The following is a 26,983-nucleotide window of genomic DNA, read 5'->3' on the forward strand; positions in this document are numbered from 1 at the left end:
AGCCCTGGCTGTCCTGGAACTCACTCTGTGAACCAGGCAGGCCTTGAACTCACAGAGATCTGCCTGCTTCTGCTTCCTAAGTGCTGGGATTAAAGACGTGCACTGCCACCACCAGGTCCTTTTCTATTTTTGGTTGTTTATATGTGTGTGTGCATGTGACATCCTTGAGTGTCACCTCTAGGAATGCCGTTCAACTCCTTTGAGAAACGCTCTCTCATTGGCCTACGGTTTGTCAATTAGGCTAGGCTAAACAGCAAGCTCGAGGGTCTTCCTGTTTCCACATCCCCAGCATTGGGATTGCAAGCACATGCCACCATGCCAGGCATTTTTATGTGGGCTCTAAGGAGCAAACTCGGCTCCTCACGTTTGCATGGTAGACTTTTAGCAGCTGAGTTCTTTTCCCACCCCTCCCCAGGCCTTTTCTTCTCTCAATCTAGTAGTCTACATTTTGCCAGCCGGTGGGAAGATTGGACAGATGTCCTTGTCTTTGCTGATAGCCCTACAGGAGACTCTGACTAGACGGGAGAGTGCGGGAGGAGAGACCTGTGAATCAGTTGCTGCTGGGACATTATCTAAAGTAAATTCTTTCTTTAGCCGCATTGGAGTGAGCCTGGCTTGAGCAAAGATCAGAAAGGGGAATTTCTTTTTCTAGATCACACTCATAAGCCCCTAGAAAAGAAATGGGGCCTTGTGTCAATTCAACCATCCTAGGTTACATTTTCATTGCCCTTCAGTCAGCTAGAGCGTGCTTTTCGTAACTAACTGCCTGTAATTCCAGCACTAAGGACCTGAGGCGGAGGATCTAGAGTCTGAGGCCAGCCTGAACTAAGTTCCAGGCCAGTATGCAGTACATAGTGAGACCCTGTCTGAACGTTTTTAAGAGCCTGACTATAAAGTAGCGGATTGCTGTAGTGCATGTGCATGCTCGTGTGGGTGCGTGCAAGCTTGTGCAGAGGTGCATGCACTTGGATATGTCTGTGTGAAGGTCAGAGATCTTCTTACGCTCTAGGTGGGGGCGGGACGGGGCAGGGCGGGAGGGTGTGTACGCGTGTGTACAGGAGCACTCACCTGCCCTGTATACATACAGACGGAAGTCAGAAGTAGACACCGAGTGTCTTCCTCTGTCATTCTCCACTTCGAATATTTGTTTCTTGACATAGGTTCGCACACTGAATCTGGAGTGTACAGTTTCAACTGGAATCCTGTCTGCACCCACCCCACCGAGTGCCCTGATTACAGAAGTGCACCACAGCACCCACCTTTTACATGGGTGCTCAGGCTTGCCCAGCAATCTTTACCAATTGAGCCATTTCCCAAGCCCCTTTACCTTAGTTTTTGGGAGTCGCTCTCTCACTGAACTGGAATTCACTAACAAGGCTAGGCTGACTTGTCGAGAAGCCTCAGGAATCCACCTGCCTCCACTTCCCCAGTGCTGGGATGACAAGCATTTGCAAACACATCTATCATTTTATATGGTTTCGGGCTACCAAACTCAGGTTCTCATTCTTTACCCACAAACCTATTTCACCAGCCCCATGAATGCTTTTAGAAGGCAAATTTGCCTTCTCACACCTATTTATTCGTATACTCTCTTTCTCCATCCCTTTCCCTTCTATCCTCCCACCCCTCCCTCTTCCTTTCTTCCCTCTCTCCTCTACCCCTAACCCCCCAACAGTAGTAGGAGTTAAACCCCAGGATCTCTGACTAAGGATATACATAGTAGAGTTCTTACCTAGTGTGTACAAGTTTCTGACTCAATTTCCTTCACCACATAAAACCAGGCCTGGTATAATCCCAGCACTAAGAAGTTAGAGGCAGGAGGATCAGAAGTTTAAGGTCATACTCAGTTGTGTATCCATCTCTTCAGAGCCATGAGACACTGTCTCAGAGAGAGAAGAGAGAGGAGAAAGGAAAGACTGGGGGAGAGAGGGAGGGAGGGAGGGAGAAAGAAAATGTCTCACACACACTAGGACTATACCCTCAACCCAAATTCACTGTGCAATCAAAGCTAGGTTTTTCTGTAGCTTTGGAGCCTATCTTGGAACTAGCTCTTGTAGATCAGGCTGGTCTCGAACTCACAGAGATCTGCCTGTCTCTGCCTCCTGAGTGCCACCTGGCCCAAAGTTGATCTTGAATTCTTGATCCTCCTGCCTCCACCTGCTAACTGCTGGGTTTATAAGAATAAACCACCATGACTGACTTAATGTATGTATCTTGATAAAATTTTAGCTGAATTTTTTTAATCTCGGGAAATATTAACTATTCCATAGTCTCATTCTGATTAGAAACTACAAAAACTAGTTCCAATTGCTCCATCCAAATGTTGCTTATTAGGTCAGTCTTAGTAATGGGGAAATATAAGTTGAAACTTGTTGAAGATTTTAGGAAAATGAAAAGTACTTCATAAATTGCTAACCTCTTTTCCCTCTTATAATTAATAGAGATATTTCAGCAACAATAATACAGAAGGCCTGGTTCATTTATGTGGACAAAACATTGTTTAAACTCCTAAAACACACAGTTTGTGCAGCGGTAGGTGGTTTTTTTCCTCTGGCAGATATTTCTTAACTAATTAAAGAGAGAACAAATAACCCTATTTATCTCTTTGACTTAGATATAGTAATATTATGTAAAGTTATAAAATTGCTTCTTTTATTAATCTTAATATTTCTGGTTGATTGTTTTAGACCTATTTATTTTTATTTTATTTATGTGTATGGATTCCTTCAGGTGCATCTGTGCACCTAGGCATGCAATGCCTGTGGAGACCAGAGAAGACATTGGATTCCCCGGGACTGGGGAGTGAAAGACAGTTGTAATGTGAGCATTAGGAATCAAATCTGGGTCCTCTGAACGATCAGTCAGTATGTTTAACTTCTGAGCCATCCCTCCAGCCCTCTGGATTTATTTTCAATATGTAATGAGTATTACTATTTTTCTGAAATTATTGCAGTTGTATTTTAGTTGTTTTTAATTCAAATCTAACAATTAAATCTCTGAATTAAGAACTGGGGGTGTAAGCCAGGCAATGGTGGCACACACCTTTAATCCCAGCACTCTAGAGACAGAAGCAGGCAGATCGCCAAGTTTGAGGCCAGCCTGGTCTACAGAGCGAGTTCCAGGACAGCCAGATCTACAGAGAAACCCTGTTTCAGAAAAAGAAGAAAAGGAAGAACTAGGGGTGTAGCTCAGTGGTAGAATGTGTATTATCATGTGTGAAGCCCTGGGTTTGATCACCAACACTTCAGGAGAAAAAAAAACACCTGAGTTTAAAAATGCCCTTTTACCCAGCAGTTGCACTTCTTTTTTTTAAAAGAATTTCTTTCTTTCTATATTTATTTATCATACGTGTGTGTGTACGTGACCCTGAGTGAGTTTATGTGCATGCAAGAGCCTGCAGAGGTCAAAAGAGGGCATAAGATCCCCTGGAACTGGAGTTACAAGCAATCGTGAGCCACTCGGTGAGTGCTGGGAACCAAACCACTGAGCCATCGCCAGCAGTTTCACTTCTAAGAGCGCATTCTCCAGTACAACTTCATTGCAGCTTTGGTTCGTGGAAGAAAGTAAATGCCTCTGCCTTCACGTGTAAAGCTTGCAGTATTAACACGAGTCTACAATACAAAGCTAACCAAGACAGCTTGTTAGTGAAAAGGGCAAGTCAGAGTGGTATGAGGGATATAATCCTATTTAAATAAAAATCACAAATGCCCATTCTCCTTCCCTGAAAAAAAAAAAACCTGGAAACTCAGCAGAGTATTAAGCCTTGCTTAAAGTAGTCTGCTATCTTCTGCTATTCTCATTAGAGGAGTTTTGCGGCTCTGAGAAAGCTTGAGCAATATGTATACTTCTTCTCTACCTTACCCACAGACCTATATGTATTACCATACAGAACTCAGTTTTAATTATTATGCTACTGATTTCCTCATAATTTTAGTAAATAAATGAAGTTAATCAGCTATTTTTTTATATCTTTGTTCCAGTGCTTCACATTGATACTTCACATTAATAATGCTTTATCTTAGCCGGGTGGTGGTAGCGCAAGCCTTTAATCCCAGCCCTCTGGAGGCAGAGGCAGGCAGATCTTTAAATCCAAGGCCAGCCTGGTCTACGGAGTGAGTTCCAGGATGGACAGGGCTACACAGAGAAACCCTGTCTCAAAAAATAGAAACAAGGAAAAATGCTTTATCTTGTTAAAAATACTATTATTGTACATTTAATGGAATTATCACAGGTTAAAATTGAATAGAGTCATTTAAGGGAAAGAATGACAATTTTAGAGTCAAAAAATCTAAGTTTCAGACCTAGCTTTCTCATCTGTGAACTGAGTGATAATAGTCTACTTGTGGTGTTATTAGGATTAAATGAAGTGATAGATAGATAGATAGATAATAAATGATAGATAGGTAGAGATAAATAGATGACTATGATTCCACCATATTATATGGTAAATAAAAGGTTCTTAAAAATTAGTCACTTAATACCATTATCATCCCCATATTACCATGATTCATTTAACATTAAACACTTGTTAAGTTTCTTGTGTGTTTCAGGTACTCTATTAGATGCTAGGAATAATAACAAAGAAGAAAGATGCTGTCTCTACCTTCATGATGCTTATAATCTAGTTGGAGATATGGATAAGTCTATAGATAAATTCAATAGATTGTGGGAAAGTATTTTCATAGGGATCTCAAATGCCTGCGATCTCAAAAGGCATGGGTACTCAAATTTGGAGACCCCTGAGTTTAAATAACAGACGAAAGGCTGCATAGACAATAAATGGAGGAGTCAAGAATAGAAATCCACCTCTTTAGAGCCCTGCGCTCAGGGTTCATTTCACTATGCTTCTAATGTTTTGTTGTTTTGTTTTGTTTTGTTTTGTTTTCTGGGCTCTTCTGGAGCTTACTCTGTAGACCAGGCTAGCCTATAACTCACAGAGATCCACCTGCCTCTGCGTCTTTGAGTGCTGGGATTAAAGGTGTGCGCCGCCACCACGAGGCTGCTTCCATTCTCGCAATCAGTAAATGACATCGGGACAGGATACCACTTTCTGTTGACAGTGTTGCCCTTTATTTCAGGAATATTGTGTGGCACACGAACTGCTGGCGAGAGTGAACCCCATAGAGGCTGAGCTTCTTAAAGATCCTAGCATGAGGTGTAAAGTCAGATTCAGGTAATGTAACTATGCTGATTTATTTTCAGAGAAGAAATAATAGCAATGATTTTTTTTAATACTGATTATTTTTCACGACAAAGTTTAAAAGTAAGTATTTCCCTGCTTGCATTTGTTATGTAAAAAGGCTAAGACATGACTCTGGCTATAAATTGACATAAGGTCTCACCACCATTGTGTCCATTCCTTTGCTTGATCTTTATATGTAAATGGCCATTTCTGCTAGAGAGATGGCTCAGAGGTTAAAAGCACTGTAAATGGCCATTTCTCTCTCACCCACCAGTTCCCAAATAACTCTCAAAGGCTTAATATTGCTTATAAATGCTTGACTAAGGCTTATTATTAACTCTTACATTTAAATTAACCCATATTTTTTAATCTATGCTTTGCCATGTGGTTTGTGGCTTGCTACCTCATTTTTTACATGTCTTGCTTCCTCCGTGCCTGGCTGATATCTCCAAGACTCTGCCCTTTTTCTCCTGTAGTTCTGATTAGATTTCCTGCCTGGCTCTATCCTGCCTTGCCATAGGCCAAAACAACTTTATTTATCAACCAATGTGGGCTACATATATTCACAGCATACAGAAAGACCATCCCACAGCATTTATATATTCTTTCTATGCCCTATATTTGAAAAACTGTATGAGCTGTGCTAAGTACACGAGGAAGAAGCAATGGATCCCCACAATTGATGTCATATCACTAATTTTTTATCTTTTTTTCAGATTTGGTGGTGAAACGTTTCCACCTTTTATCGTGTTCAAAATTTTTTTTAAAAACGATGGCCATGGTTACAAGTATTTCAGTGGGAAAGATTTACTAAAGCCGTCAAGTAAGGTGATGTTTCATGATGGATGTTTTATATTAATATTGCTTCGTAACATCTATATGATATATAAATTGCATTCCAAGTATATAGACTACATTATTTTGCTATTAGTCAGCCCACCAAGCTTATTCCTAAGCACCATGTTTCAAAGTGTCTTCACTAAAAACAAACTTGAAATATATAACTTATATGGAGCTCCAGAAAAATATCTTAACAGTTTTCTTTGCATTAAAATTTTAAGTTCTGGTGAGGCAGAGGCAGGCAGACCTGTGAGTTCAAGGCCAGTCTGGTCTACAGAGCAAGTTCCAAAAACCAAAAAATAAGGAATATATATATATATATATATATATATATATTAGTATAGTATAATACATATTGGTTTATTGAGACAGGGTTTCTCTGTGTAGCCCTGGCTATCCTGGAACTTGCTCAGTGGATCAGGCTGGCCTCGAACTCACAGAGATCTCCCTGCCTCTGTCTCCCAAGTGCTGGGATTAAAGGTGTGCACCATCACTTCAGGCATGAGAAGTATATTTTCATCGTACTCTTGAGGGATAAATTCGTATCATGTTCATCTTTAGATTAAGATGAGGTTGTTTCTATAAAGTACCGTCGATCGTTTCTATTGTAAGATTATATAATCAGACTTTTCCAGGAACTGAAATTCTCCTGGGTCAATTCCACTGTCCCCATTGTTAGGGTTAAGAAAATGACAACCTCAAAAGGAAGAAGTCACCCAAAAACAATATTTAAACATTAAAACATGGTATAATAACTTCATTAATTTTTTTGTTTATTCCTGAAGTAAATGTTGGAGGGGTAGGAAATAGCCCAGTGATATAAAAAAGAAAATGTGGCTTCCCTTTCCTCCAGCATCCTGTAAGCTTCATCGCATGCCTTGCTGTGTCTCTGCCATCCACCTGTCTGAGAACCTGCTAACAGACAGTAGGAAGACATCTGGGTTTTAGAAAACCCCAAATCAGCACCCGAAGAAGACTGACAAGACTCCAAAAGGATGGCTCAAGTAGTAAACCCTTACATGAAAACTTCTCCTCCTAACAAAAACTTTGAAATTCAGAATTTACAGAATCCGAGAATAACAATGGTACAGAGAGATCCCCCACCAGTAGAGAATCCCAGAATGAAATGCAAGAACTGTGGGGCCTTTGGACACACTTTAAGAAGCAGGAAGTGCCCTATGAAGACTTGGGATGGTGCCATGGCCCCACTGCCCTTGGGCTTTAAGAAGGAAAAGGAGCACCAGAACCCACGAAAGTCAAAGAATCGTCAGAATCCTGACCCAGAGAATGAGACAGAGAGAGAGAGAAAAGACAGAGAAAGACAAGAGAAGCAAAGGCCGGCTCTCCTGCTTAAATTTCCCAAGAAGCCCCTAAAGAGGAGGCCACCGTGTTGGAAGGATATGACACCTTTTGGTAACTATCTGAGGCGTCCAAACAGACCAATGGTTATCCATATAAGCAAGAGATCATCCGCGAAGTCCACTCAAACTAATCTGCCATCAGTCAAGAAATCTGATGGGGAGCATGTGTGCGATACAGCACCTTCCACAAAAGACACTAATGTCTTACCTCTTAAGGAAGAGAAATGTCAGACCTCGGAGGTTCCTACCATGCCAAAAACAGCATTTGGGCACAGTGGTGAGAACCCAACTTTCAGTGAGAATCCAGTAGACCAAAGCACAAAGAATTGCTTCCATCAAGTTTCCCAGGCTGCTTCCAAAGTGCAGGAGATGGGCCACATGTTGAACATCCAGTCACCAGCCCAGCGTTCCGATGAAGATAAACACCCCTGGATGTACCCCACTGCACATCCAGATAGCCAGCATGCTGAACTCAGCCTCAAGACAACCCATGAGGGAAATCTCCAGCTCCCCACTGAGGTTATCCAAAATCCTCAGAAGAAACGGCGAATAAGCTTATATCAGAAACACCAGAGGCCTATGTTGGAGGCTTTTCATGATGTGCCATGTTCTAGTGCCAGTCGAATTGACCCAAAAGGATTACCTCAAGTGACCAGTGTTGGACAACAGCCTCCACCCAGCAGACCTTTACTGAATTTCCCCCACTCTTTCACTGAGTCCCATTGTCCGAAGTCTAGCCACGTTCCCGTCGAACCCGTCCGAATGATCTTCACTAGATTGAGAACCGGCTGCTGGAGCTCCAAGATCTTGGAAGCTTCCTCATATCATCCTCCTGAAAAGAAAATGTCTCCTGATAGGATCTCACCTTCTCTGAAGCACTCTGAAGGATCATACATACTCGTGGGTCACACTAAGTATCTTCATAAATACCCTTCCAGCCTCTCCTTTGAGGAGAGGAAATGAGGAGATCACATCAGAAGAAACTCTCTCCAGCCTTAGAGGGACTTGTGGCGGACTGTTGGATGGAGGAGAGAGTAGAGGAGGCTGACTGAGCCAGTTGAGTGAGGTCCTTGGGACTGTGAAGCATAAGAACCGGTGGAATCCCACCAACTGAGCAACAGAAGTATCATTCAGAGCATAAAAAAAAACCTGCACTTCAAATGGAGTTAGAGGAGGGAAAATGTTTAGGAGTCTCATATGAAATCTGTAAGAACTTGAGTTGGTATGTACATGTGTTTATTCACACATAAGTAGAAAGCCAGGATTAAGCTGTTTAGCATCCAAGTGTGTGTATTAGTAGAAAGTCTGGATGATTGTAGGACTTACATCTTCATCCTGACCTTGGAAAAGCGCTCTTGACTATCACGCGTGTCGGCGAAAGCCAGCGTGAAGAAAGCTCTCTTGCACTTACACAGGTTCTTTAATGACTTGTAAATATGTTTTAGAAATCCGTTTCAGTGTTATTGAAGTTCTATAAACTATACCAAAGAAGAAAGAAAATGCACTCACCGTTACGCCTGCCCTAACGTGCTGCAGCTGTCCCTCTCCAGGAGTAGTCAGCGCTCATAGTCCATGGTGTTGCCTTCATTTCATAATGAAATTTTAGAATTCTGTTTGTTCTTGTTATTAAGATGTTATCGTAGTATTCAGTCTGACTGTTTCAGTGAACACTAATAATGGTCTTTTAATGACCAGAACATACCCAACTTGAAGAGGACAGTTTGGACTGCCCTTGTGCCTTTCATTCCTCTTCAAAACAGACTTGGCTAATATGTAAACCCATAGTTGAAGGAAAGTTTGCAATGGGGTATTGTTCTTATTCTAAGTTTACATCTTTGAATAAATTTTTGTTAGCAAATTGATCCAACTTTTCTGTTTACTTATTTCTTTTCGGTGTTTGTTTGTTTGTTTGTGAAAAGGTTTCTCTGTGTAGCCCTGACTGTCCTGGAAGTTACTACATATACTAGGCTGGCCTTAAACTCTCAGAGATCTGCCTGCCTCTCCCCCCAGAGCTCTGGGATCAGAACCATGCACCACACCCGACTCTTGAACTTCTTGAGCTTCTGCTTGCGCTGCCTCCGCCTCCAGAGTGCGAGGATAGCAGGTATGCTGGCACATCTGGTGTGTGCAATGGCGGGGCTTAAGCCCAGGGCTGCATGTGTGCTGGGCACTAGTGAGCACTGTACCCAATGAGCTACCTCCCTAGCCTTAAGTTCATTCACTCTTTCATTTTATTATGTGTATGGGTGTTCTGCCTGAATGTATATCTGTGTGCCACATTCAAGTCTGATGCCAGAGGAGGTCAGAGGAGGATCTAAGATGCCTTTGAACTGGAATTGAAAATGGTTGTGAGCCACCGTGTGAGTACTGGGAATCGAACTCCTATGCTCTGTAAGAGAAATCAGTGCTCTTAATTGCTAATTCATCTTTCCAGGCCCTCATTTATTTCTTTATATAAGTGGGCCAGTTTTAGTTTGTTCAGATGTCTAGTCTAAATCCACTTAACTTTGAAAATATTTCTAATATTTTGCCTGCATGTCTATGCACTACGTGCCTGCCTGGTGGCTGCATGTCTGTGCACTACGTGCCTACCTGGTGCCTGAGGAGGCCAGAAAAGGGCATCGGATCTCCTGGAACTGGAGTTACAGACAGTCATGGGCCTCCAGGCGAGTGGTGGGAATTGGACCCGGTTCCCTGGAGAAGCAACCAATTCTCATAACTACTGAGCCATCTCTCCAGCCCCTGTAATTTCACTTCTAAAGGAAGAGGAATTGCTGCAGAATTCCCCTCCGCATTCCCCTCCATATCTCCATTTCTTGTTGCATGTCCTCGTCGTTTTCCAGCCGCCTCTCCCAGGTGTTCACAGCAGGCACAGCAAGTGAAAGGGGAGGAACAAAGGAAGTTAGGCAAAGCTACTGTAATCAAGTCAATGTGGCATAAAGATACACATAGAATCCTCCAGAAAAAAATAGAACTGCATCTATATAGAGATGATCAGTATTCTCTCCAAAGGTGCCAAGACAGGTCAAATGACACTAGAGCAGTGGGTCTCAACCTTCCGAATGCTGCGACCCTTTAATTCAGTTCCTCTTGCTGTGGTGACCCCCAACCGTAAAATAACTTTCGTTGCTCCTTCATATCTGTAATTTTGCTACTATTATGAATCATAACATAAAGGTGTTTTCCAGTGGTCTTAGGAGACCTATGTTAAAGGGTCTTTTGACCTTTCCCCCAAAGGATCGCAACCCACAGGCTGAGTACCGCTGTTGTAGAATAGGATAATGATGTGTGTGTGTGTGTGTGTGTGTGTGTGTGTGTGTGTGTGTGCCTACATGCACATATTCGCGTGCGTGCGGGCATGCGCTTGTAGGCGCATATGCGCGTGCGTGCGTGCGTGCGTGCGTGCATGCATGCGCACATGAGCGTGCGTGCGTGCATGCATGCGCACATGAGCGTGCGTGCGTGCGTGCGTGCATGCATGCGCACATGAGCGTGCGTGCGTGCGTGCGTGCATGCATGCGCACATGAGCGTGCGTGCGTGCGTGCGTGCATGCATGCGCACATGAGCGTGCGTGCGTGCGCATATGCGCCTGCGTGGTGCGTGCGCATATGCGCCTGCGTGGTGCGTGCGCATATGCGCCTGCGTGGTGCGTGCGCATATGCGCCTGCGTGGTGCGTGCGCATATGCGCCTGCGTGGTGCGTGCGCATATGCGCCTGCGTGGTGCGTGCGCATATGTGCCTGCGTGCGCGCACATGCACGCATGCTCTCTCGTTTTGCATTCGTCTTTGACGTTCTATTCGCTCAGCATTGGTAATTTACAAGAGGTTCTCATTATTGTTGGTCCACCAGAGAATTTTCTAAAACCTTGCTACCCAAAGCATGTCTTACACATGGGCATCCACTGGGCCATTTTAAAATGCAGAACCTCGAGACTGGAGAGACAGTTGAGCAATCAAAAGTATGCGCTACTCCTGCAGAGGACCCAAGTTTGGTTCTCAACACCCATGTCAGGTGGCTCACAACCACCTGTAACTCCAGCTTCAGGGGATCTTGGGTCCTCTCTGGCCTCCTTGTGCACCTACATGCATATGCACATGTGCACACATAACTAAAGAATAAAAATAAGCCGGGTGGTGGTGGCGCACGCCTTTGATCCCAGCACTCAGGAGGCAGAGGCAGGCACTATGAGTTCGAGGCCAGCTTGGCCTACAAGAGCTAGTTCCAGGACAGACTCCAAAGCTCCAAAGAAACCCTATCTCAGGGTTGGAGAGATGGCTCAGAGGTTAGGAGCACTGACTGCTTTTCCAGAGGTACTGAGTTCAATTCCCAGCAACCACATGGTGGCTCACAGCCATCTGTAATGAGATCTGGTGCCTTCTTTTGGCCAGCAAGCATACAGACAGACAGAACACTGTATACATAATAAATAAATAAATCTTTAAAAAAAAAAAAGGTTTTTAAAAATAAAAAGAAAGAAACCCTGTCTCGAAAAAAAGAAAAAGAATAAAAATAAGTATTTTAAAGAAAAAAATGCAAATGCACCTGTCCTACACCAGACCCCCCCCCCCAGGTCCAGCATATACATTTTAACAAGCCCCCCACACAGTGATCTTTGATAAGAAATCATTTATGAGAACTACCCTAAAAACCCTCCTATTCCATGGCCCAGAGCACCACTGGGTAACTGGCATTTTTTTTCATGTCAGACAGTATTGTGCCTACATGTAATGCTGTTAAAGGAGGCACATCTCACATAATGGTGTTAAAACTCAGTTACTACACTTACAGGCTACAAAAGGATCTGTGGATCCAACTGACAAACCTTAAGTGTTGGCATATAGTAACCATTGTTTTACATTGAAAAATGCCTGTCCTTTTAAACTTTTTTCATATAAGAAAAACATTAATAGCTACCCTTGTTACTTGATTATTCTCTCTCTCTCTTTTTCTCCCTCCCTTGCTCTCTTCCCCTCCCCACCTCCTGCTCTTTTCCCTCTTTGTGGCAAGATTCATATATACTAGGCTGGCCTCGAATTCCTGTAACCAAACTGGAACTTCAGATTCTTGCCATCTTTGTCAGTCCTGCTTGATCACTTAGGGATGAAGGAGTGCCCACGCTGGAGGCACTAACGTTGAGGAAGTCTTCCCCATTTGTTTTCCATGTTGATTTTTGAGACAGGATCTCTCATTGAACATGGGCTCACCAATTTTTTGTTTGTTTGTTTGTTTTTCAAGACAGGGTTTCTCTGTAGCTTTGGAGCCTGTCCTGGAACTAGCTCCTGTAGACCAGGCTGGCCTCGAACTCACAGAGATTCGCCTGCCTCTGCCTTCCGAGTGCTGGGATTAAAGGCGTGTGCCACCACTGCCCAGCTGGGCTCACCAATTTAACCAAGCTAACTAGGCAGTAAGATTCAGGGATCTACCTGTCTCTGTCCCACAGCACTGCGGTTTCAGATGTATGCCACAATGGATACTGTGGGATATCTCACATGGATGCTGGTGATCAGAACTTGGGTCCTCACACTTAGGCAGCATGCACTTTACCACCTGAGCCATCTCCCCGGTCCCTCTGGCCCAACTTGATCAGTTTCTATCAACTGTAATCTCGAATGTGCATTATTTCATTTAATTCCCATAAAACTAGTCTGTATGTTTTGTTAATCTATCTTTACTCCTTAAAATGAATATGAAAGTAGAAAAGAGACTAATGGAGGAGAGGAAAGGGACCATTGGGAGTAGGAGGAAAATATTTATGTTATAAAAATGCCATAATGCCTAATAATCAAAAGTAAAAGCACACATGCAAAAATAAATAAATAAAAAGACCAAGTAACTGACTTGAAATCTCACAATTAGAGAGTGAAAGAATTGAGACCAAGTCTATGTTCTTAACCACTGCGGAGGTCCAGGATGACACTATACATGTTCTCTCACATGGCCCTCCTCCCGTTCTCTGTGCTGAGAAATACTGTTCCCACTTTGTGGGAAAAGCTAGAATTTGAAGCCAGGCATGATGGTGCATGCCTTTAATCCCACACTCAGGAGGCAGAGGCAGACCAATCTCCAGTTTGGTCTACGGAGCGAGTTCCAGGACAGCCAGGGCTACACAGAGAAACCCTGTCTCAAAAAAAAAAAAAAAAAAAAAAAGAAGAAAGAAAGAAAGAAAGAGAAAGAAAAAGTTAGCTTTTGAAGAGAGATTTGGAGATGTATAAGTGAGATTTGAATGCTGACCTGTTTCTACCATACTGTATACATTTCAAAGCTGAAACGATCCCAGCAGTTAGTGCGCTTTTATTTATTCTGCATTTGCCTATACTGAATTATTCCAAGACAAGTGCAAGGGTACCACTTTTCACTACTTTCATAAGTGGGAATTTCCAGCAAAAATGAGCAACTGGCTGTATGTGGCCGATTTCTGACAAAGAACATTTCGACTATTGGGCAGCACTCTTTTTTTATTTCCAAACACCTCTGGGCTTGTTTACATGAGCATGACGACCTGAGTCCTGATCACCAGCATCTATGTAAGATAAATCACAGTATCCATTGTGGCATACATCTGAAGCCCCCTGCTGGTGGACAGAGACACACAGACAATAAGCTGACATGTTTAAGTACCTGGTCCCTGGTTTGAGATTCCCATTGAAGATGTGATCTCTTAGCTTCCTGCCCCAGGCACCTGCTGCCATGTTTCCCCTGGTATTTGTGGAGTGGCCGTCTGGAGCTGTAAGCCAAAGGAAACTCTTCCATCAGTTGCTTTTGATCATGGTATTTTCCACAGCAACAGAAGTGTTACTAATACGCTCTTTCACAAGTAGGCAGAGAACTTGTCCAATGCTTCTGGACCTGGTTTTCTTTGCCCACGGGACTAGACTAGACCCAGTGCATCCCAGGCAATATGTGGATGGGAAAACTGGGTCTTGGAAAGATCGGTGGTAGTGGCTGAGTATGGCGGTGGAGGGAAGAACTGATAATAAATGCCTTCTCTGGGTAATCTGAGCTGAAGTAATCTATAATTATTCCTAAAGAAATACTGAAAGCAGAAATTGCATGGTTTTATATCTGTTCAGTGTACCATGATTTGTTTTTACCTTTAGTGCGGTTGGGCTGGTTAATTAAAATCCACAGAACATTGTAATAAAACACAATAGAGAGATGCACCAATATCATCTTTTCTTCAGGTATATGATGTGCAAAGAAACTGGTGAAATGAAAAGCAAAAATAATCCACCCATGGAAAAGCGCCTCCGATTTTCATTAAACTGTTCACTTTGGTGCATTGAGAATAAAATATGACCACTGAAACATTTTCTCCCCATTTCATCTTCCATATGCATTACCAAAGCTTTGGAAGTCAAAACGAAATACAAAGGGACTATTCTGGATAATAAAAAAGAGAATTAGAGAGGAAGATATGTGAAGGCAAGCTATTGTGTTGTGCTTTAGTGAAAGCAACAGACGCTGTGACTTTTGACTCTGACCAAGCTCTCTCTTATGGCCTCCTGGGGTGGGGGCACAGCCTCCATGCTCTGCCAATAGCATATTCTGAGGTCTAGAGAATGAAACTGATCTGGAATAGAGCCTCGAGTTTTCCTCTGCCAGCCTCCCTCCACATAAGCAGACACTTTGTGGCCAGAAGCACAGACCCGCCTTAGAAACAGTGTTAGATGATTCTGCACATACTTATGGAGGCCTGACAGTACTTAAGTCTCTCCCAGTGTGGCCAGCTAGTATCAGCAGGACAGATACATGTGGGAGGATTTGGTGCTGCCTGTGAATTTTCTCTCACTGGCCTCTCAGACATTTTCCTTGAATGCAAACTGTTGACATTTTAGAAAGAAGGAAAAATCCTTTATTTGCTTTTCTTTGACTACTGCAAATGAAAGCTGAAGGAAAGGGAGGTAGAAGCAAGGCAATACGTCTGCCATTTCCGTTTGAAATAATGAGTTAGCTAACAGAAAAGAGTGTAAATTCCAGCAGCACATTGTCTTCTCGGTCTTCAGGCACCCTGTTTCTTTTCTCTGACAGCACAAATGAGAGGATGATGTCTTTTGTTTTCGTTTATATGAAAAGAATGTTTTGTTTTGTTTTGTTTTGTTTTGCTTTGTTTTCAAGACAAGATTTCTCTGTGTAGCTATGGAGCCTGTCCTGGAACTAGCCCTGTAGACCAGGCTGGCCTTGATCAGAAATCCTCCTGCCTCTGCCTCCCAGGTGTTGGGATTAAAGGTGTGCGCCAACACCACCGCCTAGGTAAAAAGAACATTTTGTAAAAGAAAAAAATCTTAAAAACTATAGTCCAGGCTGGAGAGAAAGCTTAATGTTTAAGGGCATGAAGTGTTCCTGTGGAGGCCACTAGTTCAGTTCCCAGCATGCACATCAGGCAGCTTACAATGGACTGTAACTGCAATCCCAGCAGATCAGAGACCCTCTTCGTACCTCCATGGGCACTAGGTTCATATTGCAAAATTCACATGCATATACACATAATCAAATATAAACATAAAATCTTTCTTAAGATTTTAAAACAAATATTTACATTGTGCTGGTGTGTTGTTTGCATGTATGTCTGTGCACCACCTGTGTGCAGTGCCCACAGAGGCCAGAAGAGGGCATCAGATTCCCCTGATTGTGAGCTGTAACATGAGTCCTCTGGAAGAAAAACAAAGGCTCTTAATTGCTGAATTATCTCTCCAGCCCCAAATTAAAACCTTTTTAGAAAATATGGTCCCTTCAGGACTGTAAACTCAACTATACCTGTAGTTTTATTTTAAAACTATGCATCAGTATCTATGTGGACAAATTGCAAATGGTTTTAAAATGCCTATATAAGCCTGACATGAAGGTCCATCCCTATAATCCCAGCACTTGAGAGGGGGAGGCAAGAAGAAGTATAAGCTCATCCCTGACTACATAGCAAATTCAAAGCAAGACTGGGTTACATGAGACCCTGTCTTAGAACAAATCCTTGTATAGCTGGGAACGGTGGCTCATGGCTGTAACCCCAGCATTCAGGGAGCTAAGGCAGGAGGATTACTAGTAAGTGCTTGGCCAATCTGGGCTACGTAGTGAAACGTCATTTTAACCCCTTCCCTTCCTCCCCCCAAAAGCAGCTATATAATTTTCTTTTTGTAAACGTAGCCTTTCTATTACTAGCAAGACTGTAAAAGACAGGAACAATATTTGCTATATTTATCAGAAAATATATAAAATGTGTGCCAGTGATTTAAAATATACTATTTTGAAAATCTACTTTCTTTATAGGCAGTGGCTGATGCTTACAAGATAATGGGGGAAAGGAAATTTTATCAACAAATTATGGAAGATGAGCATTTTTTCCAGAAATTCAAAATAGCTGATCGTATGGATGTTGTCACGGTGCAAGACTACATGCAAGTAAGGAATTAGATATAGATATTAAAAAATCATCAAAAAAGGCTTTCCTGACACTATCCTCTAACAAGAAAGAATCATAATTTTTGTTTTGTTTTGTTTTTGTAATACAGAGTTTCTCTGTGTAACAACCCTGACTGTCCTGGAACTCACTTTGTAGACCAGGCCTCACTTTTTAGCTGGCCTCGAACTCACAGAGATCTGCCTGCCTCTGCTTCCCAAGTGCTGGGATTCAAGGTGTGCACCACCACCACCAGGCTCATAATTTTTTAATTGTGGTAAAATACATGCAACATAAAATTTACCATTTGGAGGGCTGGAGAGATGGCTCAGTGGTTAAGAACACTAGCTGCTCTTCCAGAGGACCCAGCTTTAATTCCCAGCACCCCATAGCAGCTCACACCTGTCTGTAACTCTAGTTCCAGAGGATCTGACATCCTCACACCAATGCACATAAAAATTTTTTTTAAAAAACTAGCATTTGGGAAGCCAGAAAGATGACTCGGAGGTTAAGACCAGTACCCACATCAGACAGTTCACAACTGCTTTTAACACCAGCCCGAGAAGACCCAATGCTGCTCTCTTCTGGCCTCTGGAAGTACAGCATACACATGTACAGGCATGCTTGAGCACACACACACACACACACACACTGAATAAAATGTAATTTTTAGAAATATTTATTTATTTGTTATGTATACAATGTCCTGCCTGTATGTATTCCTGCGTGCCAGAAAAATGCACCAGATCTCATTATATATGGTTGCAAATCACCATGTGGTTGCTGGGAACCCAGGTCCTCTGAAAGAGCAGTCAGTGCTCTTAACCACTGAACCATCTCTCCAGCCCCCACAAAATGTCATTTTTTAAGTCAATGAGTGAAAAGCTACCTCTGGCTGCAGGGTACAGAAAGAATTAGAAACCGGCAAGAGTTCTGTTCAAAGGCTCTTGATATTCCAGGCGAAATGGTGGTTGCTTGGTTTAAGGAGATATGTATACAGATGCGAGATTCAGAGTAAAGGCAATGGGCCTTGGCAAGAGACAGGGAGAGAAACTGAAGGACTACATCTGGCATGACTCCTGGTTTTCTGGTTTGCATAGCTGGATAGAGAAACGCTGAACTGGGGCACTTAAGCAGCATAACTGAGTAATAATAAAATAATAATAATTAATAATAATAAATGTTTTTGTAACACTCCCTCCCATTTTTCTACTGAAAATCCAAAGAGGCAAGCATTGACAATATGAAAATTACCAATATTCTGACTCCTAATGTAATAACTATGTGACCTTAGCTTCTTCATTTGGAAGCCTCAGCCTCACGTTGACATCTGAAGTTAATATAGAGCCTTAGAGACTCTTGATTGTGTTTTCTTTCTTCTAAGAGGCTTAGCCTATGAGACTAGGGCATTAGATCAGAAACTAAATGAAGCTAGAGATGCCAGCTATCTTTGCCAAGAACATGAGTCACGATCTCACAGGTTGTGAATATGTCAAGGATTGGGGTCCCAGACAGAAGGCCCCAAATATTTACACTGAAAAAGAGATAAGATTATTTGTGGGTGTGAATGGCATTTGGGAAGACCTTTCCAGGCTTGTCGTTTCCTGTGCTCTTTAAGTTTGTAAATTCTGTGACCCTCTGTAGGGAGACAAGCAAGGAAGCTTTAGTGAGTTCTAAAGACTCGCCCAAGGTCACACAGGGAGTGAGTGGCAGAGTAGCCCATTGATAGGTCTGAGACAGATAGAAAACACAGGCATTATCACTGTGCATGTGGTGTAGGGCTAAGATTACTGAGGATACGAGCTGAAACGATACAAAGCACAGTTCACATTTTTTTTTTTATTGTTTTGAGACAAGGTCTCACGTAGTCCAGGCTGACCTCAGGTCAACCTTGAACTTCTAATCTTCCAGTCACCACATTCCAAGTGTTCTTGTGCCACCTCCCCTGGCTGTTTAATTTTCAGCATGTGCGAATCTGACTTTTTTTCAACACAGGAGCTTGAATCCAGGGTTCCTTGCATGACAGGCAAGCATTCTATCCATAAACCATGCCCCCAGCGCCATACAAAGCAAACTTAATAATCAATAGAGAAAATCTGTTGGCACATTAAAAACACCTAGATGTGCTGGTGCGTGGCTGTAAACTCGGCACTCAGAAAGTTGAGGCAAAAAGGATTTCAAGTTCGAGGCCAGCCTGGGTTACATAGAGAGATCCAAAGCAGCCCTGAGTTACATAGAAAGGTCCAGTCTCAAAACCAAAATAAAACAAACATTAAAAGCTCTCTTATAATAGAAACGAAAGTCTCAAAATGTTCACTATGGTATTATTTAATACATCTAGAAACTTTGAGAGTGAAAGTTTCTTTTCTTTGTAAACACTAATCAGCCGAGAATACACTAAAAAAAATGAGTTGGCCATTTTAAGGGGGTGAAGTATATGATACATGAACCTCAATAAAGCTGGGAGTATAACAGATTGGGGGTGTAGCTCAATGGTATGGTACCCTGAATTTGATCCCTACCTCAGTCAAGAGAAAGAAAAGCCATGGGGCGAAAAGCATAATCAAATAAAACATGAAGCCTGTGGCTCAGGCCTATTATCCTAGATGTTTAGGAAGCTGATGCAGAAGGATCACAAGTTCAAAGCCCGCCTGAGATACAGAGTAAGTGCAAGGCCAACCTAAGTAACTTACCAAGATGGTATCAAATTTTTTAAAAACTGGCTGGAGAGATGACTCAGAGGTTAAGGGCACTGCCTGCTCTTCCAGGGGTCCTGAGTTCAATTCCCAGCAACCACATGGTGGCTCACAACCATCCAGTGCCCTCTTCTGGCGTCCAAGCATGCAGGCAGAACACTGTATCCATAATAAATAAATATTTTTTTAAATTAGTGTTAAAAAATAAATTTAAAAAAGTGTAAAGGTCGAAGGGTAGAGCACTATCTAGTATGCACACAGCCATAAGTTCTACCCTCAGCCCACCCACTACCTAAAGAGCCCTTGGAAGAATGCTGACCTTCTTGTTCTTGCGGAAGTTAAAATGGGGACCAAACTGTCTTTGCTGTGTCTTTATCAGTTGTCACACTCCTAAGTTTTCTCGGCTGCTGACATCTTAGTCTTCGTATTGTATATGTTGCAAACTATGTTAGATTTCTCCCAAGAACGAAGCTTTTTCTGCCCGAGCCACTGCATTCATCTGGTCACAACCATTTATGCTGGTGAGTTCACCCTCTCCAAGCCCCTCAGGCGATGCAACATCTCCAGTTCCCTAAGCCCTGCGGCCTCTTAGAGCCACCCGTTTCTTCTCAAACTCGTTTTGCGCTGGATTCCAGTTTCTCTTCCAGTGATACCACGTTTGGTTTCTCTGCTGGCCAAGTCTGTCTTTGAAAAGAAAAAGATTATTTTTATTTTAATCGTGTATGGGACAAGATTGTGTGCACATACGTGCAGGTGTCCGCGGAAGCCAGAAGAGGGCGCTGGAGTTACAGGTGGTCGTGAGCCAACTAGCACTAGCGAGCGCTAGGAACCTAACTTGGGTCCTTTCCAAGGGCAGCATATGCTCTTAACCGCTGAGCCGGCTCTCCGCCCCCCCCATTCCCTTTTGTGATTATCCATTTTTGTAAAATGTCACATGGGCTTAAACATCTTGAGACAAAAAAGGCCACGGAACTGCGTATTTGCTGTCTGTATGTGAACTCGTTAATGGACTCACAGTGAACAAACTAATGTTTTTAGAGACAGGGCATAACTTGTCACTAAGGATGATTGCACACTTGTCACCAATGCAGTAGGTTGTGAACTGAAAATCTAGCTGCAGAGTCTGCTTTATGCAAAGGTTTGCAGTGAGAATTGGAATCGGCTGCTTCTTGGTGAGAGACTGGTACTACTCTACAAAATGGTGGCAGCTGACACTTCTGCATGGTACCACATTGGGTACGTGTGTGTGTTTGTGTGCGTGTGTGCATTCGAGTGCATGTAAAAGTGGGTGCACATGAAAGTTTGAGAGTATGTAGTAGGCCCTAAAAGCCTTACTTATTCCTAGTACTATAGCTCCTAACCCCCTATACCTATCTCTTAAACACACATTTATATTGTTGAATTGAATATATAAATTGTGTTTTTAAATTGCTTGCCTGACATCATTTTAAATTGGAAAAAAGTAAAGTGAGATTCCTACAAATATTACAAACAAAGATGATGAAATTCTCCACTTAGCACCAGAGATTCGCTTGTCATTTCTAAAATAGTGTGTTGCTGCATTAGGTAAACATTTAGAGAACGTGGGGTTGTGGGAACGGAAACTTCACGGCACGGGTCCTGCCTTCCAGTAAGGGAGTTAAGGTGCACACAGATATCGGAAACATCCAGCTGGGATGAAAGCCATAGGAGAGAGCTGTCGGCAGAGTTTGGAGATGAGCCCTAACCACTGCGCATTCTGCATTTTTCCCCATGTAGTACTGCAGTCTTCTGGATGAGACCCCCGCATCATCTGGTGGCAAGAATAACCACTGGCGAAAATTAAACCTCGGAAGCATTCCCAAAACAATGATGATGTATGACATTGTTGATTATGCGGAGTCCGGAGTAATCTCGAACCGTTTACAAAAAGAAATGAAATATTTGGTGCAGAAGCCAGAAACAGAAGAGATGCGTCAGCACCAGCTAGAGATTGTTTCTAAAGTTAGGTAAGAGACCATTTTTCTTGAGGTTACAGCACTGAAAGCATTCCTGAAAATGTTCCCTTTCTGAGACACAGTAGACGAAAGAGAACCACGGGGCACATGGGAAAGCTTGAGTTGGGGAAGATGGTCCCAAACGCATGCAGTTTTGTAAGCAGAACACTAACAGAAAGGCCAGTTGGTCCTGAGGTGGTGACTTGTGCCACCAGGCGGGCGCCTCGGGATGCCCCAGCAAATGTGAAGGCAGTGAAGTGGTAAGGAGCTGCTGGTGACTGTCACTGGAGCAGGCGGTACACACGGAGCTGCTGCCGCCGCCGCGGCTGCTACTGCTGCTGCTGCTGCTGCCGCCGCTGCTGCTGGAAGAGAAGCCCCAGGCCAACATGGCTCGCTTTCAAGAGAACATAAAACGTGATACAGCCTGGGAGCCATCCTAGGTCAGGAAGTGGTGGGTCACAGTAGCGTGAGTCAAGGGCTAAGTGTGCCTCTCTGGGGAGGGGGGCCTGCATGCAACTGTTGATATTTTGTTTTTCTAAGTACAGCCAAAAAGGCTCGCACTGTCCGTGCAGCACAGAGCTGAAGGCGTTTTCCTTCCTGTTGAAAACTCGAATTGGCCGGGCAGTGGTGGCTCACGCCTTTAATCCCAGCACTCAGGAGGCAGAGGCAGGCGGATCTCTGTGAGTTCGAGGCCAGGCTGGTCTATAAGAGCTAGTTCCAGGACAGACTCCAAAGCTACAGAGAAACCCTGTCTCGAAAAAACAAAATTAAAAAAAAGAAAAGAAAAGAAAGCTCGAATTGGACTTTCACTCTCCTGGCTCCCATTGCCTAGGATCAATTGTATATAAATTGCAATGGCATTATTCCCTTCCTTACCAATAACATGCAAACCAATTCATATTTTGGACAACCATGTTGTAACAAAATATATGTATTAGGATCTGAAACGACGGGGACAGAACGTTATTATTCCAATCAGATTGCTTTTAATGTCCATTACTAAGACTCACCCGGCCCAGCTTATTTACAAGTTAATCTGTCTTTCTTAAGAAAGAGAAAGCAATGCTAAGGCTGAAGGGGACTTGTTGGCAATATGTCTTCACACATATACTTGCAATGAGAAATGGTCCTTTAGACCACAAAGAAGACACTGGCAAGGAAACACACTGGGGACTCTCGAGAGCAGAGATGAAAGGTGTTGGCCCAACAATGTAATTTAGCTCCTTTATTTTACAGTCAAGGCTGTGCGCTTTCCAGACAGATAGCCTGGCTCAAGACGCAGTCTGTCATCATGAAATAGATTTTCTCTAGCTCATGCATATGAGCATTGAATATAGAACTTAACCCTATTACCACCAAGGTCAAATAAATGATGTCATTTTCCTCACTGCCATATATAACCTTGATCTCCCTGCTATTTGGATTCATGCTACTGATTATCCAAGAATGAGTCATTTGGAAGCCAGACAGCTAGCCAAATTTTAAATCAACTGAAGAAGAAAAATATTTTCATAAGAGCATCTTTGGAAAAAGTCCTAGTCTGGGATCTCCCAGAAGCAAACCCCCAAGAGCAGGAATTGAGTCGGAGCAGTTTCTTTGGGACCTGCTGAGGGTTAGGGCAGTACCACCGAAACGAAAGCCACCTAGACTGTGTGTTAGCAAGAGTTACCACTGGGGCTACCTGGAGCTTTGTGTTCTTTTATTATTTTTTTGTTTTTTTCTGTCTCTAATTCAAATGTCTTCTAGGTTTCCAAGCATTACAACTGTCCGGCCTTTTTACCAGCCTTGGGAAGAGCAAGGTAAAGCGAAACATCTGGGCCGTCGATCCAAGCAGGCACAAAAGAAGGTTGAAAGAATGAGAAAAGCCTATATGGCAGCTAAAGAAGAGAAGGCTTCCTCCAAGGTAACTCAAGCTTAACTAGCAGGGAACTCACTCGCTAGCTTGGACAACTTTCAAACTGCCTAGACGTAACTTTATTTACACAAAGAAATGCAAGTTCAAGGCTGAAACACCTTTGGCATACCAATACCTGGGTAGTGGGAAGCTACTCTCTGGTAACACCCGTTTTCTTTTATTATATGTTTGTTTGTTTTTGTTTGTTTGTTTGTTTGACTGTGTATCCCTGGCTGCCCTGAAGTCTGTATAAAACAGGCTGGCTTCGAACTCACGGAGATCCACTTGCCTCTGCCTCCTGAGAGCAGAGATGAAAAGCATGACTACCACACCCAGTCGCATTTTTGGCTCTTAAATATCCATGCATGGTAGCACACACTTTCTAGTCCTGGGGAAGCAGAGGCAGGGAGATCCTGAGTTCAAGGCCAGCTGGATTATATTACTGAGCTCAAAGCCAGCCTGAGCTGCATAGCAAGACCATTTCAAAACAGGAGAAAAAAAAGCTGGAGAAGCAACCTGGAGAGATGGCTCAGCACTCAAGAGTACTGATGTTCTCTTCCACAGGACTCTGGTTCAATTCCCAGTCCCACACTGTGGTTCACAGCTATCTTTGACTGCAGTTCCAGGGGATCCGATGCCCCCTCTGGTCTCCAAGGTCACTGCAGGCACATGGTACACAGACACACGTGCAGACAAAACACCCAGACACCAGACACGTTAAATAAAAACGAAGGTTAAAGGTTTTTTTTTTTCCAAAAAGAATTCTCGCACAATATTGGTAACTATTCTATTAAGCACCTGCTGTTTGAACTCCACATCGGCAAAAGCTGGCAAAAGTGTGACTTATTAAGCAAAGAGTGACTTATTGTCCCATGGGTTCGATCCAGTGTGTCTCTGCGGGTGCTTTTCTCAGAATGAGAGCCATGTGATGTGTGTGCTCAAAACTAAAGCAGAGCTTCACAGGCGCTATACACCTACCTCTCTCCCTACCTCTGACATTTTTGAGACATGGGGTCTTTCTGTGTTGTCCAAGATGGCCTCTCCTTCTGAGTTCGAGTGATAGTCTTGCTTTAGCCTCCTGAGTAGCTGGAGCTATAGGCTAGAGAGGTTCTCTTTAACCATAAAAAAGCTATGCTATATAAAATCTGCCTCTATACTTCCTCATCGAAGGGATATTTATAATGAACATGTTTTGATTCACTGCTGTATGATTTTTAAAAAGTTTGACGGGCTGGCAAGATACTGAGCAACTAAAGGCACTTGCTACCGAAGCTAATAACCCGAGTTCGAGCCCAGACTCCACATGATGGAAGGAGAGAACCAACTCCCAAAAAGTTGCCTCTGGTCTTCACACTTGTGCCATGGCACTTGTGTGTTTTCACGTTCACACGTATTAAATAAATACGTGAAAATATTCTTAATTCTGCTAAAAATTTGTGGAGAGTGAAGCTACGTAAAAAATAGATAATAAAAATACAAAGTAGTGAAAGCCAAATGTGAAACAGTCTGCTTTTATTTGTAATTCCACCCAGGAAGCACAGTCAGACAGGTCAGAAGAGAAGACGAGGAGGATCATCTTCTCCACCCCATCTTTTGAAATTGTGGCAATTGAAGAGCCCCCAACAGACACCCAACTGGAAGAAGAAGAAAGGGAACTATTTGCCTGGTATCAAGACCTGTATGTTAAACAGTCTTCATTGTTTTGAAACACTAGTGGACCGAAAGTCACAGTTGTTTGACAATGTCGTTGGCTCTCTATAAATAAAGAACAGCCCAAGTAGAAAAAAGTCTTTGGTATGCTTTCTTAACCAGATGGCTGATATATTTGGAAGCTCCTTTGTATTATCATAGGTGGGAATGATTTTTAACCTGAATTGATTACTTCCATTAGAGATCCTGAAACTAGCAATATACAGTTTTGTCCAAGAAATGAGAAGCAAATTAATGCCTAAGTGTTTGATTCAACGTTGATTTTTTTCATTACAAATAATTGAACAGGTCATGCTTACCACAAATATTTGAATTCACAGAATAAAGGGCTAATCTTTTTTATTATTGATTTTTATTGCACTCTACATTTTTCCCTGCTCTCTTCCCTGCCTCTCCCCCTCCCCTTCAATCCTCCCACAAGGTTCCCATGCTCCCAATTTACTCAGGAGATCTTGTCTTTTTCTACTTCCCATGTAGATTAGATCCATGTATGTCAAGGGCTAATCTTGAGTCAGCCTCCATTACCGTTGTTTTTACGGAATGGTTATGGAATGACCTATTCTGAATTATAATAAAATGATAATAGATCTGTTATGACAGTAGGCATGACACAGCATACCTAATCATTACTGAGCACTGCAAGCATCTGGGACACAATGTAGCATCTGCTTTGGATAGTTTTCAAATATAAACACTATTTTGAGCAATATTTCTCCATTTCATTTTGAATTGACAAATTTGCCTTCCTGATACGAGCAAATTATTGATTTCGTCTGTGATCCAAGCTACTGAATCATATCAAATATTACTAGAGACTGCAATAGCTAAACTGAATGTAGTTGTTTATTGAACTCTTAAAATAGAATATTTTACTTTGCTTGGGATTTAAAATGCACAGGTTGATTGCTAAAGCTTCTCAGGCATGGCAAAGATCTCATTCTCTATTAAAATACTCTTTTAAATTATAAATATTGGAAGAAATGTATATGATTCACACGAGAGCATATTTAACATAAACATGTATTTTTAATATTAATAAATAGCCTCATTTGATATCCACAAAAGAAGTATAGCCTCTTCTCTTTAGAATTTGTCCTGACACTGATCAAATAAAACACAGCTATTTGTCCTCCTGAATCCCGCATAGACTCATTCATTAACTTAGGAAGCAGCCTCTCATCTGATCAAATGCATACGAGATTCAATCCAGCCACAGTACCTGCAATAGCAAAGCTAAGGAAGCTGTCACATAGAAAGACGAGAAACAGGACAGAGGCCACACTCTTTATGCTTCAAAGAGCCCATTTCTCCTATTTCGTTAGCTGTAACTTCTGCCTGTCCAGAGCACACGCCATTGTAGCCGCATCATAGAAACCCTTTACAAAGCAGAGCTGCACACAGTCCAGTCTCGGCAATGGCTGCTTTCACTTCCCTGTACCTTTCTATCCGTGTGAGTGCCTGTATTGGTATTTTATTGTATAAATTATTGTAGTGATACTTCGCTTGCGATCTAACAAATAAAGCTTGCCTGAAGATCAGAGTGCAGAGCTAAGCCACCAGAAGCCAGGCAGTGGTAGCACACACCTTTAATCCCAGAATTCAGGAGACAGAGGCGGAAGGATTTCTACTAGTTCAAGGCCACCCTGGGTTACAGAAAATTGAAAAGTCTATAAGGGAAATGGAGCGCACGGAAAGGTGATCCCAGCACTTGGGATCCCACACTTTTAATCCCAGCACTGGGGAGGTGGAGACAGGAAGGGATATGGCTGGGTGGAGAGGAATATAAGGCAGGAGGAAACAGGGGCTCAGTGCAGTCTGAGGATGCAGCCTGAGGTGCAGTCTGAAGTAGTCAGTAAGTCTGAGGACAGGATCGCCCTTTTGGTCTGAGCACTGGTAGAGGTCAAAGGTCTCTCTAGTGGCTGGCTGCACTG

At 42.8% G+C, this 26,983-nt stretch overlaps 1 protein-coding gene and 1 non-coding gene across 4 annotated transcripts in view; one reads left to right on the forward strand and one right to left on the reverse strand.

Moving 5' to 3' along the window:
• Positions 1-25,566, forward strand: part of CXHXorf58 (chromosome X CXorf58 homolog) — a 29,440-nt gene extending 3,874 nt beyond the window's left edge. For 2 of the 3 annotated variants that reach the window (XM_048449809.3, XM_085684566.2), the window contains 7 exons: positions 2,442-2,532; positions 5,079-5,173; positions 5,899-6,010; positions 16,647-16,778; positions 21,231-21,460; positions 23,195-23,351; positions 24,875-25,566. In XM_048449809.3, coding sequence (XP_048305766.1) covers positions 2,442-2,532; positions 5,079-5,173; positions 5,899-6,010; positions 16,647-16,778; positions 21,231-21,460; positions 23,195-23,351; positions 24,875-25,048 — 991 coding nt within the window. In that variant the 3' untranslated portion in view covers positions 25,049-25,566. Of the gene's footprint in view, positions 1-2,441; positions 2,533-5,078; positions 5,174-5,898; positions 6,011-6,875; positions 9,189-16,646; positions 16,779-21,230; positions 21,461-23,194; positions 23,352-24,874 lie in introns of those variants that run through there. The other variant, XM_085684565.2, reaches the window with a different exon arrangement.
• LOC125410361 (small nucleolar RNA U13) lies at positions 12,086-12,186 on the reverse strand. The gene has a single exon (XR_007235025.1). It is a non-coding gene; the product is annotated as a small nucleolar RNA U13 (small nucleolar RNA).
• Positions 25,567-26,983: the final 1,417 nt, after the last annotated feature.

This window comes from Myodes glareolus, chromosome X, assembly GCF_982192425.1.
Source record: "Myodes glareolus chromosome X, mMyoGla1.1, whole genome shotgun sequence".
Lineage (NCBI taxonomy): Eukaryota > Metazoa > Chordata > Mammalia > Rodentia > Cricetidae > Myodes > Myodes glareolus.